The following is an 18,708-nucleotide window of genomic DNA, read 5'->3' on the forward strand; positions in this document are numbered from 1 at the left end:
CTCCGCTCCACAACCGTGAAGAAAAACCTTACTGGTTTGATCCTACTACCTGAAGGTGACTTTCGCGGGAACTAATTTTCGGCAAAAAGAGGGTGTTTACCGCGAAAATCAGTTCCCGCTAAAATTAGTTCCCTTAAGGTATTAAAGACTTACCCAATTTACATTTCAGTTGACGCTATCGAGTATTTCATCTGTTGGAAAATCGTAATGGATTCGTAATTCAAACCCGTCAGTAATTAGACACGGCAAAGAGAGAAACAGTGGTAGATGAAACTATTCAATCCATTATTTTGGGAATATTAGCACTGGCTTACAAAATTTTGCCCCCACCCCTACGAACAAATCCATCTCAAATATTATAATCATTGCTCATTTAATGTGAGGAAATATCAAATGAATCGTTGTCACTCCTCTTTTTTTTTTGTCAGCCGTTTATTTCCAAGAACTCATTAGGTTGTTGTTTTTTTCTATTTTTTTATTTCAGAAACTTCTTCCCATCGTTACAGAAGACTACCAAGACCTAGAAGTTTATTTTTTACAAAGAAATCATTAATATATGCTATATTAATATTTTTGTATCGGCGTTATCTATTATTATATGATGTAAATATACCACTATTCTACATTGCTTAACCTATTCAATGATTCACTCGGTCCTTGTTACCAAACTGCTCCAACGATTAGTTTAACAAATGAGATTAAGGAGAATTGAAATTAGCTTTTACGATTAACGGCTTTCCCAAAAGAATGTTCTGGCTGCACCTTATTGGAAAATTTCCAAGCAACACACGAAAATTTCTTCCCTTAAATAAAAAGGTGTCAAAAATATATTTGCCTTTCCGTATCGAAAGGTCTAGATGTCGAATATTAAATAAGAGTGACACTTCTCGAGTCGAAAAGATGCCATTTCTGCATTATTTATACACTCAATTGTTCTTAGAAAAAAGCAAAGAATGCACCCACCCCTGTTTCAGTGACCCGGTGGCTTTTGTAATTTCACCGTGGATAACATTTTTCTTTGTAAATCCATTATAAGTTACCGGGGATGGCACTAGGTTTGCGTGATAATGTGCCGCCCACGATTTTTGGCGGGCCCTTAGAGGGACCGAAACGGAGACTTAAAGCTAATTAAAGCTAAAGGGACTTAAATCGAGGAATAACCCACATTTTAGTGTTTTCATTACTTCCCTGTTTTTATTATTAAGACCATTTTACTTAAAACTTAGGCTTTTCAGGGTCACACTTTGGAATTTGAGCTGTTTTTACCGTGTTTTTTTTGTTTTTGTTTTTTGGCATTCTTTATGAAATTTGTCGTTTTTGTAAACTTTTAGTAATGCAGGATTTTTTAGATAGACACCCTCCATGACCCTATAAATATTTTGCTTGCAACTTGCGAATCGAGTGACCTGCCTGGAACGCTTCGCAATTCTTATACATATACACTAGTTTAAATCTTGAGCTTCACGTTATCATTTCTGCGAAGATCTGTTTTGAGCAAGCTAAGGATTCACATTCGTGGAATTATTATTGTGGTCTTTAAGATATACTTCAAGATAATAAGTCTCCGTAAGCTATGCCTAAAAATCAATATTTTCCTAGCTACTTCTTATACTTAAACCTTTGCAAAGAAAATTAGCTCACCTTGTTCAGCAGAACGAGTTTGTATTCCCTTGATGGCTGGTCTTTGGTTAGTGTTTGAATCTGGTGGTCTAAAGTAAAATGGACAAAAAAATCTTATATTACTTATTAAGGAGTAGGAAGTAGGAAGCAGGAAGACTTTAAGAATAACAACCTAGCTGATTTCACTTTCGTTTTCAAGCAAAAGGAAACGCGGTTTCGAATGTTTTGGCTGAATAACCAGGTCAGATTACAACATTCGCCATATTCCTTTAGAGCGGAGCGGAAAGTCCGCGTAATGGATGATCTGTTACGAGATTAGCTACATAATAACATTAGATAAACGTTGAAACAGCTATCATACTCATGGGTAATATGACAGGTTTTTAACTTACTTGAACGTTAATGATATTTTCTCTTTCTTCACTGGTTCGTTCCATGCTAGTGAAGTATTGGGTGGATTGACATCTCCTTTGCCTTTCGTTGAATGCGTTTCCCCAATGATGTAAGATTCCTTCATTTCAAAATCGTCCAATTGTATTTCTAGAAATGGAATGGGAAAATGATTTTTTCTTCAAAAATTTGATGAAAGACTTTTTACTCAAACGGAAAAAAAACATTAAAGGTTTGTTTTTAAATAAGAATCGTTTGCTTACTCATCAATTTTGTTGACTTTACACTGACCTAGTGAATAGACGATATCGGCTTAACACGAAAACTCACGTCAGATTTGACCTCCGAGAATTCCCCACAATGCTTTGCGCAGAAAATATTTCACTGCGAACTTTTTTCCGCGCAAAGCATTGTGGGAAATTCTCGGAGGTCAAATCTGAGTTTTCATGTTAAGCCGATATCGTCTATTGTGGCTCAAAAACCAAAACCCTCATGAACGACCTTCTGAACAAATAATCTCAAAAAGATCCGTCATCCCCACAAATAAGCGTTTTGTAGTTTTAGCAAAACTCTCTTTTTCTAAAAAAGTCCATATAATAAGTCTTTTCCAGGATTGAGCCTTGGAAAAGACTTTTATTTCGGAAAATTATGACTTTTTATTTCGGAAAATTATGACTTTTTATTTCAAACAGTGAGACTTTTATCAGTTTTAATTTTTCTATGAAGAACTTATTTTATCGAATTTACCCAGTCAATTCTGTTCGTAAAAAAGAATTCAAGTAAAAAAAAACTAAAAATGACTTCGGACTACACAAAAACACTTTAAAGAAATATCGCTCCAAGGACTACTTAAGGTCGTTGTTATTATGAATAAAAATATAGGGTCTTCTAAATCTTTCAGGGCCTTCCAAACCAACAATCGAAGCCATCCTCTAGACTAGAAACCTTTCGATAAACCTATCATAATAGATAAAACAAATAAACGAATTAGGATTTAGTAAGTAAAGTCTGTGACCACCGTCGTAGGCAACCCAAAGGCTCCACTTTCGAGAGCTATCCACTAAAACAGGGTGTCTACGGATTTTTTATCGGGATTTTCAAGGTTTTCAAGGTTTTTTTGGTCATTTTTAAGTGGTTTTTCAAGGTTTTTTGGCTAAAACTTTGGCACTTTTCAAGGTTTTTTGATACTCAGTTGACATGGCTCTTTACAGGAATTTTGTTGTTTTTTTTTTCAGAATAGAGGACAGCAAATAAAATTTATTCGCTTTTGGTGCCCGGGGAATTACTTCCACAGTTAAGGGCTCTGACCATAGTGAATTTTTCATAATTGCTGTGTTTAAAATGTGCTTTCTGACTGATGTAACCAACAAAACTATGGCATGTTATACATTTTCTGTTAGCCAAACTATTCCTGAATCTGAAAATTCAAAAATTGCATTGAAAAAATTTGATGAAGAAGAAATGAAAACTTTTGCGAGGAAGAGTATTTCAACTTGGGTGAAGCAACATATTATTAACATCTTTTTAAAGTTCATAACGTCATTTTTGCAATTAAATTCTTAATTACTCTTAAGGGATTCGATTAAAAAGCAATTTATAAAGGCAATTCTTTGTTAAAAGTGTTAAGGAACCTGAAATATATCTCATGTTCAAATACCAAAATCAATTTTTGGACTATGGTCAGAGCCCTTAAATCCCTATCTCCCTCTCGAGAACAATACTACAAAGAGAAATAATGCAGCTCCCTAGTCTTCCAATTGTAGAAATAAAAAATTAGAAGCGAAACCAATTGTTTACAGTGACCGAGGAGGCGCAACCATGGTTTGCGCCGACGAGAGAAAATTTTGATTTTGACTCTTTCAAATGGCTAAAAACGCCTTGTTTTTGATTTTGTTTTTAAGGTTTTTAACGATTTTTCAAGGTTTTCAAGGTTTTTCCCAGAAAATTGATAGTTTTCAAGGTTTTCAAGGTTGGGTGGTTCATTTTCAAGGTTTTCAAGGTTTTCAAGGTCCCGTAGACACCCTGTAAAAGGTAGGGGAGGGCATCATTTTTTCTCCCTGGATTGATCCACTTACCCTTGATTATTCTTTTTAAATTGCTGAGCACTAAGCATTAAGTACCACTTTTAATGTGTTCTGTATTCAAAGGTTTTGTTTTTAATTAAGAGTGAGTGATATTGTTTGCTTACTCTTTAATTTTAATTTACAACTTTTTCACATTTGATTGACACAGATGTGGAGCAATATTGGTCAGAAAGAGGAATATAATTTTTTTTTGCTTATCAGCATAAAATAACAATAGGCAGATATCCTGATATAAAATATGTGTCTGATATGAAACGGGAACACTTATGTAAAAACAAAACCTTTAAGGCATCTGTTCCCCGTTTAAAATAGAAAAACAGACTAGAACTTACTCGATTTCTCATCGTCATGAAATATAGCTAATTGTTTTTTCGAACGTTTCGACAATAACGGTTGATGCGCCATTTTATGTTTAGCTTTCAGTTCCGTCGTATCCACCATAGTCGGTTGCATGGCAACGTCTTTGTTTGTTGTTGTATTGATTTTCGGTTTCGGTTCATTGGAGTTAACTTCATTCCTCGCTTTTTCGCAACTTGATAATATTTCACATAATAAGGCAATGAAATTTGGTTTCATGTCATCGCAGGCAACGAAGAAATCGTCTATCCGTAAAGCGAATACTGATGTACATATGTGTCTGGCGCATAAACTTCGAAATAACTCAATGTTGGATAATCGGTCCTCGTCTGATAGAGGGTTTAAGAATTTGATATCTATAAAAAAAATCAAATGAAATTTATTTCCTTTTTAAGAACAGTTCTCTACAACTCAAAAAAAAGTTAGACCAGCGGCCGAGGTAGTGAATTGTGTCACTTCGTAGGGCACCCCTTAGATAAGGGCAAATATTTTATATTATGCTCCTAATGGGGTGTAGAATTGACAAAACAAATTTGCCTTTCGAATCTCCTGCAGTTTTCGAGTGAATCGATTTTTAGTTAATCGATAGAACTTAGCAAGGCCCCCCTAACGGTTCTTTCGAAGTCTGCAAATCAAATATTTGAGGCTACCAACGGATTCAGCGTGGAAAGTAGATAAAGAAAATGGGGTTATTTGTTAAGTTTCGACCACCTGTTGCCGAGAAATGGCATTTTCAAGGCGAAAAGTCGACGTTTTTGGCGTTTTCCGATGACGTCAGCATTTTTCTGGGAGCATGTTCAGAAAAAATCATTCCCACAGCTGGATAGCCCTGAAATAGTAATATCCGAAAATGGTATAGTTTGTTAACTTTCGATGTTCCGATCTTGAGATATTTCATTTTTAAGGTGGGTAAATATGTTGAAAAACTGCTAACTCAGCAAAAAATATCGATAATTTTCAATATTTAAACCAAAATATCTCGAGATCTAGACATCGAAAATCTAACTTCAGACTTCGAAAAAACCGTTAGCAAAGGATAAGTTCTTTGGTGGTCTGAAAATGCTCCCAGAAAAATGCTGACGTCATCGGAAAACCCCAAAAACCCTTGATAAGTTCTATCGATTCACTAAAGATCGATTCACTCGAAAACTGCAGGAGATTCGAAGGGCAAATTTTTTTTGTCAATTCTACACCCTATTAGGAGCATAATATCAAAAATTTGCCCTAAAATTATTCAAAACCCATGCAAAATAAATAAATCCCGCCAAAAATGAAATAATTGATCGTCATTAAATGCGTCGACGGGATTAATTTTTTTATGTCTAAAGTTTCTGGATAATTTAGCACATGTTAACCAAACCTTAACGTAACCATACCTTGGACATCTAGCGCATCACCGAAATAATATAATACCAATGACAATAGCGAAACACCATTACGTAATGCTTGCATCAGGGATTTTTGTTGGGGTAAGATTTTAGCCTCTACCAATTGGTCTTTACGTATACGTATTTTCGACGTATCTGGATCACGGGCTACGGATTTTTTACGTAAGTGGTGAAGCGTGTTATGGCTGTTCATTTTATTGAGCCATAATAAGATAGAACTTTCGAGATCAAATGGCATCTCTCGTGAGGCGTTAAAAGAAGAGGTTTTCCTGTAGAAATAGAAAAATCAAGGTTTTTGCAGACTTGAGTCGCTTATAATAAGTGTTATATAGTAATGTAAATGTTGTATGATAATTCGATAATTGTTACATGATAATGCATTTCTTGCAAAGTCTTAAAAGAGATTTTCATGTAGAAAAGGAACAAAAACAGTTTGACAAAAAATGGAAAAACATTTCAAGTTGTACTACTGAAACTCTTCGATTCGAGAATTTTTAGCTGTCAAATATTTGTTGGCCTTATTTGTAAAAACAAAAACCTGAAAGTCGAAAAGAATTACTGAGAATTCTGAGAATGTCAAATTGTCTTAAAAGAGGCTAGCTCATCGCTAGAAAATTCGTCAGTGAAAAAATAATCGTCTGAAAAAATTTCGTCATTTACCAATAATTTCGTCACTTTTTAACGACGAATAGCTTTTACCGATGAATTTTTTACTAGCGTATATATTGTTTTATAAAAAACGCCAATAAATTGAACAACTATTGCACTACCTTTAGCTTCCGTGGAAATCCTTAACCGTAAGTAGCACATAAACCCGAATATAATAAATTTCAAACGTAAAATTATTCAAAGTAACCAAAATAATTTGGTAAGAAATATTCGTTAGAAATCAATCTTCGACCAAAAATAATCGTCGGTAAAAAAAATAGCTATAAAAATTCGTCGGTAAGCAATTTTCCGTTACTTTTCCCCAAATTCCCAACGAATTTTTTATATATAAGGTGTATATTATTTGGTGTATAGTTATATAAAGTAATTTGCTTACTTTACGGAGTTGATGTAATCTTGAATTGTTGCCGTGTGATTACCATAACTGTTCAAAATAGCATCCATTAGACTCAAGTGACAGTTCTAAAGTTTAACAGATTTTATTTAATTATAATTAACGATACTATATCTGGTTTCCAAAATATTTCCTTTTCTTTCCAACAACTTAGGTTATAATAATGTATGTGAATATCAATCAATTCGAAAATAACAATGTAAAAGAAATATATATGAAGCGGTACGATTACTTTTCGCGGCAATTATTTTTAGCGTTTTGAACCTGAGAAATACAGTTGTTTCTAATTTTATCGAAAAATTCCTAGGAAAATGAAAGAAATTTGTCCAAAAAACCGAAACCCAAGAAATGCAATTTTTTTTTTTCGACCGCGAATATTAGTTCCCACGAAAAATATTTCCAATAAGTTAGCTTATAGTAATTGGTCAAGTATAGATAATCCACTTACTTGCAGTTTCATTAAAAACATTCTACTGTTTTATTGGCCAATAAAAAACAATTAAAAAAATACGATAGGAAAACTTCAACTCCCGGTTAAGGGCAAATTGGATGAAAAGCAATGTTTTTTCTTTATGTTATTTTCAGTGGTCAAAGCAAGTTTTTTTTCGTCTGAGGGGGAAAATGGATTTTACACAGCAAATGAGCGCCTATTCTTGAAATTTTGGTGAGTTATGCAGAACTTTGAGACGGAAAAGACTCTTTACATACTCCGCTAAGACGGAAATCCGTCGGAACCGAAAAAAACTTTCAACACTGTATTTGAAAGCAAAAAACTTACCAAGTTAAAAGGTGATTTCTTGGTCAAATCATCTTCAGTAACTGGTTCATCACTGTCACCGTCCATGACATATATCCCGTTCTTGGAAAAGTAATGAAGTAGGTCCCAGAAAGATGTGAAATCTCTGTCGAATATGAAGGATGATACTCGATAGTAGATGACACCTTGTGTTAGATAATCAACAACTTCTCGACACACCGTTGTTTTACCCTAGAAAATTAATGAAGTTTTCAAAATTTGGTGTTCACACAGTTTCGGAATCGTATCGTTTCGAACCCTTATGTCTTAATATAGTTTAAAATCATTGGATAAGACATTTTTTATACAACGCTTCATCTACAAGCCGAAATTAATAAGGCTATAATAGTTAAAAGCTTTTTATCAGTTGAAAAAAGGGTAAGCAATTTTCGTATAAATTCGATAAATTTTTTCCTATCGAACGATTATTTACCTTTAACTGAAAAGTTTTTGTATTAAGTGTCGATTATTTTATTGACAGCTTCCAATATGAGTGATGGACAGTCATATTACAAAAAATTTACTGTTAATCAGGAAACATTGACGGTCTATTAGACTAGAGTCTACATTCTGGCTGAACTTTGCTTTCCAATAAATTTTATGACGCTGAGTCCAGTGAAGTAGACTAGGAGCATTTGACGAGGTTGCCACTTTGAAAAAAATGTTTAAAATCCAAATAACTAAAAAGCTACTCGAAGTTGAAAAATATAAACAAGAATGAGAAACAAACATTAATAACAGATTTTGAATCACTTATTTTCAAATAAAAACATTGCTTCATTCTGGAAAATCTGAAAATCTTGCGGAAGCATATTACCATAATTATACTACCGGGCCACTTAATTGCCCCATTCAGTCTATAAAAAGCTTTAAGTGGACCGGGGGCTAACAGTCAATACATTCTGTTGAATTTCAAGGAAATGAATTGACAGTTAATAAAAAATATTTTGATTTTTAATCATGTGCCTTATCAGTCTTTTTTGACCTAGTAGTGAAAGTACCTCCCATCGAAGTGTTATCTACAATCGGTGCGGAAATATATTGGCAATTTTGGGTATTTCAACGTTTAAAGCTCAGGCGAGAATTGCAGTTTCAGTACTTCCACTTTGTTTCATTGGATTTTTCGATTTGGGAGGGGTTAAGTGCCTTCCAGGCTATATTCTCAGCCTTATTGGAACATTTTTGAGCTTGCTAATTTGTTGTTTGTTTTGATATTTTATGACAGCAAACTATACATCATACTTTTAAAGCCAGAGAAAAATACGTAATAGTTATCAGACAGTTGCGAGTACAATATGAGAGATATTTTACGAGTTCCGAGATTTTTCCGTACAATATTTCCATATTGTACGAGCAAATGTCTGATAACTGGTTTATCGGTGACCCAAAAAATGCACTTTTTGTGTTGGAGGACACTTTTGTAGCAAAGTGACGTTAGATTGCTTCTACCGCTACAATGCAAACAACATCTTTTCGTCAATTTATATTTTTACATGTAAAATACAAAATATATTGTACTCTTTTTAACCAATCAGATTGCAGATATTTTTTGGATCGCCGATAAACGAGAATATTTACAGGAGAAAACATTCGAGATGTCGAAGAATAAAATTGGTTCTAAATCTAAAATAATAACACTACATCCATGAAACCCAAACTTGATTTTCTACTGCAATTAGATAAAATGGTATGGAAGACTTAACTGATAGACAATAACACAAGAAAGTACTTTACTTAAACCCTATATTTATATACTTAAAACTTACCTATATGAAAAAAATTATTGCAATACTATGCTTCGCTTTTATCTTAAAAAGCTATTTTTTACTATGAATTAATCTTGCTTTAATTCGTCATATTTTAAAATATCTACCAATAACATAAAGAGATAAATTTTCTATACCACCCCTATCAGAACAAAAGCTAAGATACCGGGTATGCCAAAACAAACGTGGAATTTTCGCTACTTTTTGCTACTACCTTTGCTACTTGTGCTATACCATTACAAACTTTGCAGATGTAACCGATATCCTATTTGAAACACTTCCTGAAAGTTTCATCAATATAGCTAATCTAATTTAGAAGAAATGAGGATTTTTGTTAAGTATGTATGACTTGTTTATAAACTGAAAATTTCAATTTTAGGCCCGTTTTTTTTGGCACACCTGGTATCATAGTACAGTCATTCATATATAATCTTAAAAAATTGAAGCGCCACTCACAGTGCTGGCCACGTGGAAAGGATTGGTTATCTCTTGCGGGGCATTGGATTCTTCTTTCTCGCTTATACGACAAAGAAACCATAACAATGATGCAGAAAACTTTGCCTGAAAGAAGGAAAAAATCATTAATTCAAAGCAAGTGAATTTCTTACTTACCTTAATTCCATTAATTTTTGCGCCCTGTTTATTTTCGTGCAGAATATGTGCGCGAAAATAAAAGGCACGCAAAATAGGCCTATTTTCGCGCACTTGGCCGTGCGAAAATTTAAAGGTGTGCGAAAATTTAAGGATGCGCAAACTAGTAATGGTTCTGAACGTGTAGAAATCTCATCTTAGGATTCTTTAAAAAAAATGGGACCTCGATTCATGGTAAATATGCTTCTGGGATATAAAATCTAGCTTGAATACACACTGAAAGTGTGTAAAACTCACTTAAAGTTGTCAAAAACACTCAGAAAATATCCCAGAAATTGCAAGATGCGCGAAAATTAAAAAAGGATGCGCAAATATTAAGGTATCTTTAGAATATAGCAGTCAAAGCAGGGTTTTTCGTCTGTCTGAGAAAGAAAATGGATTTTACATGCAAATTTAACACAATATTCTTGAAATCTTGGTGAAATTCAAGATAGAAAGGCCTCTTTATACTTAACTGAGACAGAAACCCATCTGAGACGGAAGAAATTTTAACACTGACAATTAGAAAATCATAACCTATAAATAACCTGACATAGTTATAGAGCACATTTTCAAAAACCCCAAAAGTGTGAATTTTGAAAAAAATGCACATTGCGCGAATTTCGAAAAGAAATTGCACAAATGTGTGAATTTCGATAAAAAATTGCATGAATGTGTAAATTTTGGGTCCACTAGTGGGAGATATTGGTGTCCCTCCAAGAAGAGAAGAGATAGAGAGAATCAAAATCTCAATTTCTTTAATTCGCCTTCAAATTCTTGGTCAACCCACCATGATATTGCTCTTTCTAATCGCACGATGGGTTATTTTTTCTCATTTAGCGCGCATTCAAAGAGAGCAATTAATTGTTAATCGTTTTTTTTAATTATCGAACGTTTTAATTTCATTTGAAATTCATTTTGTGAAAAACTATGAGCAACAATAAAAGAAAAACGTATATAAAGAGATAAGAAAATAATACTTTCAGTGTAATTTTCTTTCGTAACGACAAATAAGCAGCAAAACTCATTGTGCGATTAGCTCGTAATCACACGATAACCTCGTGCAATTCAAAAATTGCACTCGTTATCATGTGATTTCATATACAAATATACTTATTAGTTCATGAGAGGTTTACCTGAATGGCATTATAGTTTTCATCCATTGGATTTTCTCTAAAATTTATGATATAATTTGTTATTATTCTTATTTTGCTTTCTATTAAAAAAATAAAATATGGATTACAAAGAATAGAATTTATTCAAGATAATTTAAGCAAAAAGTACAGATTTCATCATTGTTGAAGAAAAAACTGAGAATATATAATAGATATTTTTAAAAAACAAGTTCAAATCAGAAATAATGTAATAGACGATGAAGCTACTTTTAAATCTGACCAGAAAAAAACAATAAAGATTGGATCTGACACAGTAATACTTATAGCTACTTGTCAATCAACAACTCCATAATGTGTATTTTTTATATCATAACAACATAAAAGCAGAACTTTAGCCTGATATCTATTTCTCACTTTGTTTTTTAAGATCTGTACGTAGCATAACTAATCCATGAAGGTTACACCTAAAAAGTGACTTTGTCAAGTACTCTTTTACACTATAAGCATCATCAAAAAGTGTGTGTGCAAGGGCGTTTCAGGTCCCACCGAAGAAATGTGTTCAAAGTATATGTTAAAACCCACACTTAAAATCATCAAGCATGACACATAAAAGTTTCTTTCGGTATCCACACAAACTGCTGGGTGGGTAGGGTAAGACTACCACCGTGAGTAGTCCTAAATCTGACAGCCCTACTTAAATCCGATGGGGTTTTTCAAAGATACAAACTAAAATAAAAACAAACCTTTCGCTGTGACGCAATGAACATACTCAAGTGTCAACTAAACTGAGAGATTTGATACACTGAACCAATTGAACCATATAACAATAATTGCTTCTTATACAAAACATAATTTTTTATAACAAAACTCTTAACATCTTAAACACGAACAATGGATTCAGAATAATAGAGGTAATTATCTTTACAACTCACACTTTTTCAATCACATTAATTGACATCTTGACATATTATAGAGTCATCTTGTTAGGGTAGATGTTTTGTTTTGCGAGAGTTCTTGCGATATAGTATATTGTTCAACTTGGAGAGGGAATGTTTAAGTAAACACAGAATTTTTTTTCATAGCAGTTATTTGGGGGTCGGATTTAGGCAGGGCTGTCGGATTTAGGACCACTCACGGCACCAACTGGGCCAGGCCAAATTGATAGTTTGGTTCGTGTCCTCCGACCGACTCTAAATTTTTGAGAAAAAGTGTTTCACTTTGAGTCGGAAAAATCAAAAAAATTTTACCTCCTTTTCACATGATAGCTATCTCTGCAGTTCTTTTTTAACTGACTGCTTTGATTCTTCTATAAACAACATCCACTTCGTGCACAAAAAATGTCCGAGTGTAACCCGTACTTAAAAAAAAAATATTTAGCACCTAAAAGCAGAGAGTCACAGTTGTATTCCTTTAAGCACACACGCGAACGCCTTAATCTCCAACTAGAAGTTATCTTGCCATCGTGACGCGTGCCTTTGTGGATCTGGGCTTTAGGCTATTTCTTTACATTTGCGGTTGGATTCCAGGGCCCGGTTGTTCAAAAGTCGATTAGATTAAGTCCCAATTACCGCTAATCGCGATTAGATTTCGATTAGTTAATCCCGGCGATCAACTTCCGTTGTTCGAACGTCAGATTAACTAATCGTAGACTTTTTGCCTGTGTTTTCAAAGATCTTAATCCTGACGTCACATTTCGATCATTTCTAAATCATTCGAAAAGCTTTTTTCGTTCGAATTTATCACTTCAATGCAGCGACTTCACCTTTTTTAATTTTATAGAAAAAAGCTTCTTGTAATCCTCGCTAATCCTGGGTCAGAGCAGGATCAAAAATCCTGGGTCAGAGCAGGATTAAAATTTGACCTATTTAATCGGAATTTAATCCAGATTTAAGCCTAACTTTTTTCGAACAACCGATGGTCCTGTGTTAATCAGCGCTAATCGAGATTTAATCCAGGGGATGTCAATCGAAAAATTCGATTGTCGAATCGATCGAAGTCAATCGAAGTCGATTGAAGTGATTGGTCGAATCAATCGAAGTCGGTCGAAGTGATTACATTTATGATTACATTACTTTATGATCGACTTCGATTGACTTCGATGGACTTCGATTTGCTTGTCGTTACCGTCGTAACTTGCTTGCGGCAAATAATTTCACCCACCTTGTGTCTCCTTTGTGCCTTAAGGTCGGTCTCCACTTGCGCGCTGCGATAGCTCTTCCTTGAGCAAAGCTTCCACGCCATGGGTCATAAGAAAAATGAAGCAATTCCATTGGCGTGATCTGACGTAACGATCACTCGCTTGAAAAGCAAGCACGATCAATTTCTCAAAGCAAAAAGTTGCGATCGCAGCGTGCGCTAGTGGAGACCGACCTTTAGGCTTGAAAGAAAATATAAATCGAAGTTGATCGAAGTCAATCGATGTCGATCAAAGTCAATCGTAGTCGATCGAAGATTTACATTTTTTTAAAGGTTTGATCGACTTCGATCGATTCGACAATCACTTCGATTGACTTTAATTGATTCGACCAATCACTTGTATCGACTTGTATCGACTTCGATTGCTTTGATCGCTTCGATTGACATCCCCTGGTTTAATCAAAAATTAAGCTAATCGGCCGCTAATCCACCCAGGATTGCACGATTGTTTGAGAAATTTCGAAAATTCAGGTTTTTGGTATAGGAAAATGAAAAAAAGGTTCCAGTTTTAGCTACCGACCGACCGACCGACCGACCGACTGACCCATTTTTCAAAGCTTCTAGGACACGAACCAAACAATCAACATCAATTGGGCCTGATCCTGGCTAAATATTTAAAAGGATTTCTAAACCGTTTTATAAGCAAAAAACTAAATCAAACTAAAGAAATCAAATAAGTGTTTTCAACCCTTCGGTACAGATCTGCCCTAACACAGATATAAAAATATAAGTCACTATAGAAAACCAATTTTTAACGACAGCCACTTTAAAAATCCAAACAATTACTGAGATGATGAATGAAGGAGACTCAAAACTCAAAACTAGAACAAAAAATCAGCCAAAAAACACCAAAATTTTCACTTTCACTTGCTTGCCGCGAAATCTGAACACTCCACGAAAACACCATGTTGTTTTCGCAGCCTTGGTCAAACTATAAATATGAAATTTAGCACCAGATTTTTTAGTGCGTTTGACCCTGCTATTTGTTTACAGTAATTACGCTGGTTGGAGACACAAAGGGAAATTCCCTTGGGCCAGAGGTCCCCCATCCGCTGATGCGAAGGTCGGGAAAGTTTTCAACATTGGAATTGTCTGAATATCAGACCTTTACAAAACCACAGGTAATATAAGGATCACGAATCCGATAGTGGGTGCCAACAGCTTACCGTCGTTTTACGTAACATACAATAGCAACTATATTTCTTGTAATATTTTTTTTTGCCTGCGATGGCTAAAAGCAAGGGCTCTGACCATAGTGAATTTTTAATATTTGCCACTTACAAAATATAAAGTTCTACTTAATGTAGCATGTTATACATATTCTGTTAGGTCAATTATCCGCGAGTCTGAAAATTTAAGAATGGCAATGAAAAAGTTTTATGAAGAAGAAAATGAAGACTTTTGCAAAGAAGAGTATTTCAACTTTGAAGAGCTTAGTTTCGGCGAAGAAAAAACATTGTGAAAATTTTTTTGCGGTAGACGGTGTATCTTTTATCAAACTAAAATTATTTTTTCGGAAAAATTTTTATTTAAAAGCTTATTTGCTTCAAAATCTTGAAAATAGTGCTTTTCCATCCCAATTTTTCATAGAAAACCAGCCATAACTTTTGATGCATTAATTTAGAAAATTTTTCCGAAGAAATTATAACAGTTCAATTCTTTGCAGACAGTTAAAAAAAAAATCGAAACAAAAAGGTTAATTACCCATTAAAACTTACCACTTTTTATAAAAGAAGGTGATGCAACATATTATTAACGTCTTTTTAAAGCTCATAACGTCATTTTTGCAATTAAATTCTTAATTACTCTTAAGGCATTTGATTAAAAGGCAATTTATAAAAGCAATTCTTTGTTAAAAGTGTTAAAGAACCTAAACATAACTTTTATGTTCAAATACTTAAATCAATTTTCCGACTATGGTCAGAGCCCTTAAAGCAAGACATTTAGCACTTCGGGCTTTATAAATATGTGGGTTTGTCTCTAGAGGTACGGAAAATCTAGTGTTTACCATTATTGAGTTTAAAGCTCCATTGTTCTTAATTTTAAAGCGGGCTGGAATGTCGAAGTCACTAAAACATTCACAGTGTGATCATACTGGATCGTGAGACCTAGCAATAATCAAATGTTTGTTTGCATTGCAATGCGTGCACTTCGTAACAGAAGGCGCCATTTCGTTCAAAAATGAACTTGAATTGACGGCACCACGGACAGTGACTCCGAAAGGCTCAATCCCAATACTGGAGGTCAATAAACGTTTTAGATTTGCTTGAAAAACTACATGTTTACGAGGGTGGGTTTGTCTAAACTTTAGAGACCTATGTGCTTCGACAATTTTCCATTTTTGTGAATTATGTACCTTCTCAGAAACTTTGTAGGCGTATCTTTCCTTCCATCTAAAAAACTTTTTTATAAATGGCGTTTTTCCATGTCTCATCATACAATACCGTAGTAAGCATTATGTTATACTATTTGCCCGAAGGTGCAATTTGAAAACTAAGGCCTCTGCATTGCACGAATATACACCAAAAACCTAGTCTGAATCGCAGACATCTACAAAACCCCAGGTAGTATAGGAGCACGAAACCGTTAGTGGATGCCAGCAGCCTACCAAAAACCAGGAAAACATTATTGTTTTATATGATTTCTATATATTTTTCCGCTAGAGAATTGTAATTGAAATCTTAGTCTGGGTGAAGAATCTTTCCCAATTAGCTTCTTTTTACACCCCCTTCTCACAAACTCAGGGAACTTTTTCAGCCAGTGGGGATAAAAATATCGGACCAAAATTCAATAGGGATTGATATTTCTATGTTTTTTATGGCTGGGCATTTGAATTCCATTGTTCTCGAGCCAGAAAATTCAGTGGGGATGGAAAAATACCATAACATTTTACAAAATTAAAGTATAATTTTCCACTGAGGATGATCATTTGGCCAATTTTTCCAGTAGAAAAGGGTCCCAATGGGTTTGTGAGAAGGGGTGTTTCTTTTGAATCAATCGTGGAATCAAGCGATAAGATTAAGAAAGATTAGATGCTCTAAACGTGGGTGACCTTCGATTGTGAAGCTCTTTCGCAGGATCGATCGCCAACTAAATTTGATCTGTGGTGTCAACTACAGCAACTCACATCATACCATCAGGACCAAGGAATTTGCTTTTGCATTATATCTATAAAGTAAGTAAGTTTGCGACCGCAGTTGAGGAGGACCCAAAGGCTCCATTTACTTTTAGCCATGACTTTACCCGTGTCTAAGGTGCTACTCTCTGGATTTTCTTTGTATTTCTTTACTTTCCCTCTGCCCGTCTCTGGGTTTCAAGCTTAGAGGCACCAACTTTGATTTTGAGGTCTTTGGTATGACCCGGTTTGGTGTCAAACCCACAAACCTTGCACATCATAGCCGTAGCTACGGTAGACTAGAGTCTACTCTTGACTGAACTTTGCTTTTTGATGATTTTGATGGCGCTGAGTCCAGTGAAGTAGACAAGAGGATATCGCCATCTTGAATTTTTTCACTTTCGTTTTCAAAAAGTATAAGAAAACAACAAAACAATAAAATATATGCTAAAACCATATCAAGTTTAAGAAACTATAAAAAATGAAATATACGTGAGAATACTTCCAAAATTTGAAACAAATTGGTCTATTGGACATGGTTTTCTGTTTATTTTTTTTTCAAAAAGGGACTGGATCTAGTGGTATGTGTTTGCTACTACCTCAAGCAAAGCTATCAGCGCCATCCAGTCTATCAAAAAGCTATAAATGGAACCCGGGCTCTAGCTACGGCCGATATATAGCATATTAAAGACTCTTAAAGGTAAAATTTAATAATGACTGCACTTTGGGATAACGTTTGGGGTTTTCATTCCCCCTTTTTAAAATAAAAGGGAAAATTCAAAGAAGAAGTAACTTTTTCAAAATGGGGGGAATAGAAGAATTAAAGACAAAGATGAGAGAGCAACCCTTTGCTAATTATATCAAGTGAAAGCCTTTGGAAAATCAAAAACAACAGAAAGTAGAAATATAAAATTGTTACAATGAAAAATCCCTCATTAATAAATTTATGTTCAAGCCTACCATCCAAGATAAGATTTTTGAAAACACACAGAAAAAGGGATCTCAATGCAATTTTCCAGTGGGCACACGCGACCAGTGTAGATGTTTGTGTAAAAGGCAAATTATTTTTCTTGAAATTTTTAGATAGGAAGTAAATTGCTGCATATTGATTGAAGTGTGCACTAATTTTTGTTTTATGTTTTTACAAGTAGTTAAAATACTTTGAACTATTATTTAAACGGTAAATATTCTGAAACATATAGAAAACGTTGGTATTGACCGGTATTCTGCTATTGAAAAGCCAGTTTCCGGTTCTCGGAACATATGCGATCGGTGTTAGAGAATTTTTTGGTCAGTACCATGGTATTCCTGTATTTTGTACTCTCTTAAGTCCCAACAGAAAAAATGCAAGCAAGTTGTATCGTAGACCGTATAACAAAAGTAAGTGATTTCAGCATTGCTACTTTATTTTATATTTAGAGTCGGGAGGGATTTAATATAGGCTTATAAGGTTACACGCTTTTTATAAGAACATCCAAAATTTTTGAAGCCTTCAGATGTTCTTAACTTTTTGAGTATTAACGAGCCTAAAAATGTTCTTAACATGTTCTTATTTTCGCCATTTTTTGAGTATTTTTGTCCCTTTTCTTAACAAATTGGTGTTTTAAAGTCCGAAAAGCCTTAAACATTTTTCTACTTGTTCCAAACATTTTGACCATCGAAGCTTTATGTTCTTACATAGTTTTTTCATATAAAAAAATGTGTATAATATTCTCTGACCCGCGAAGTTTTATCCCTAGCCCTTTTCATTTTTTCCGTTCGTCTTTCCAAGTCATCTGTCGATGCTTAGCCTAAACAGCAATGCAAAATAAATCTTATATTGCGTGTGAGAAAATATTTTAGGCTGAGAAATTAATTCAATTTAGTTGGTGTCGTTATTATTTTCATATTAAGTCAATATTTTTTTAATTATCAAAAGGGAAACAAAATAATAAAATCAGCTATAATTTGATTTTGATATCAGAATGGGGGTACTAGGAAAAAAAGAGATTCGAAAAATATAAACCAGTTTTTAAGAACCTTTTGAACAATGGCAATATGTACATTAGAATATGACGAACTTTTCTAAAGAGTTCTTTTCACAACAATTGCATGACGTTAACGTTATGAAAGTTTAAAGGGACATAACAGTACTTGCGAAATTTGTAAACAAACTGTATGCAGCGGATAAAAAATCAAAACAAATGTC

The 18,708-nt window shown here is 34.3% G+C and overlaps 1 protein-coding gene across 1 annotated transcript in view; it reads right to left on the reverse strand.

Annotated features, from left to right (window-relative positions):
• LOC136809644 (calmodulin-regulated spectrin-associated protein 1-like) overlaps positions 1-11,306 on the reverse strand; it is a 51,854-nt gene extending 40,548 nt beyond the window's left edge. The window contains exons 1-8 of the mRNA XM_067066191.1: positions 11,231-11,306; positions 9,921-10,025; positions 7,681-7,890; positions 6,885-6,970; positions 5,828-6,108; positions 4,427-4,807; positions 2,013-2,160; positions 1,642-1,709 (exon numbers count right to left, since the gene is read on the reverse strand). Of these exons, the coding sequence (XP_066922292.1) occupies positions 1,642-1,709; positions 2,013-2,160; positions 4,427-4,807; positions 5,828-6,108; positions 6,885-6,970; positions 7,681-7,890; positions 9,921-10,025; positions 11,231-11,257 (1,306 nt within the window). The 5' untranslated portion in view covers positions 11,258-11,306. The remainder of the gene's footprint in view (positions 1-1,641; positions 1,710-2,012; positions 2,161-4,426; positions 4,808-5,827; positions 6,109-6,884; positions 6,971-7,680; positions 7,891-9,920; positions 10,026-11,230) is intronic.
• Positions 11,307-18,708: the final 7,402 nt, after the last annotated feature.

The sequence above is a fragment of the Clytia hemisphaerica genome, unplaced genomic scaffold, assembly GCF_902728285.1.
Source record: "Clytia hemisphaerica strain Z4C2 unplaced genomic scaffold, Clytia hemisphaerica genome assembly, whole genome shotgun sequence".
Classification (NCBI taxonomy): Eukaryota; Metazoa; Cnidaria; class Hydrozoa; order Leptothecata; family Clytiidae; genus Clytia; species Clytia hemisphaerica.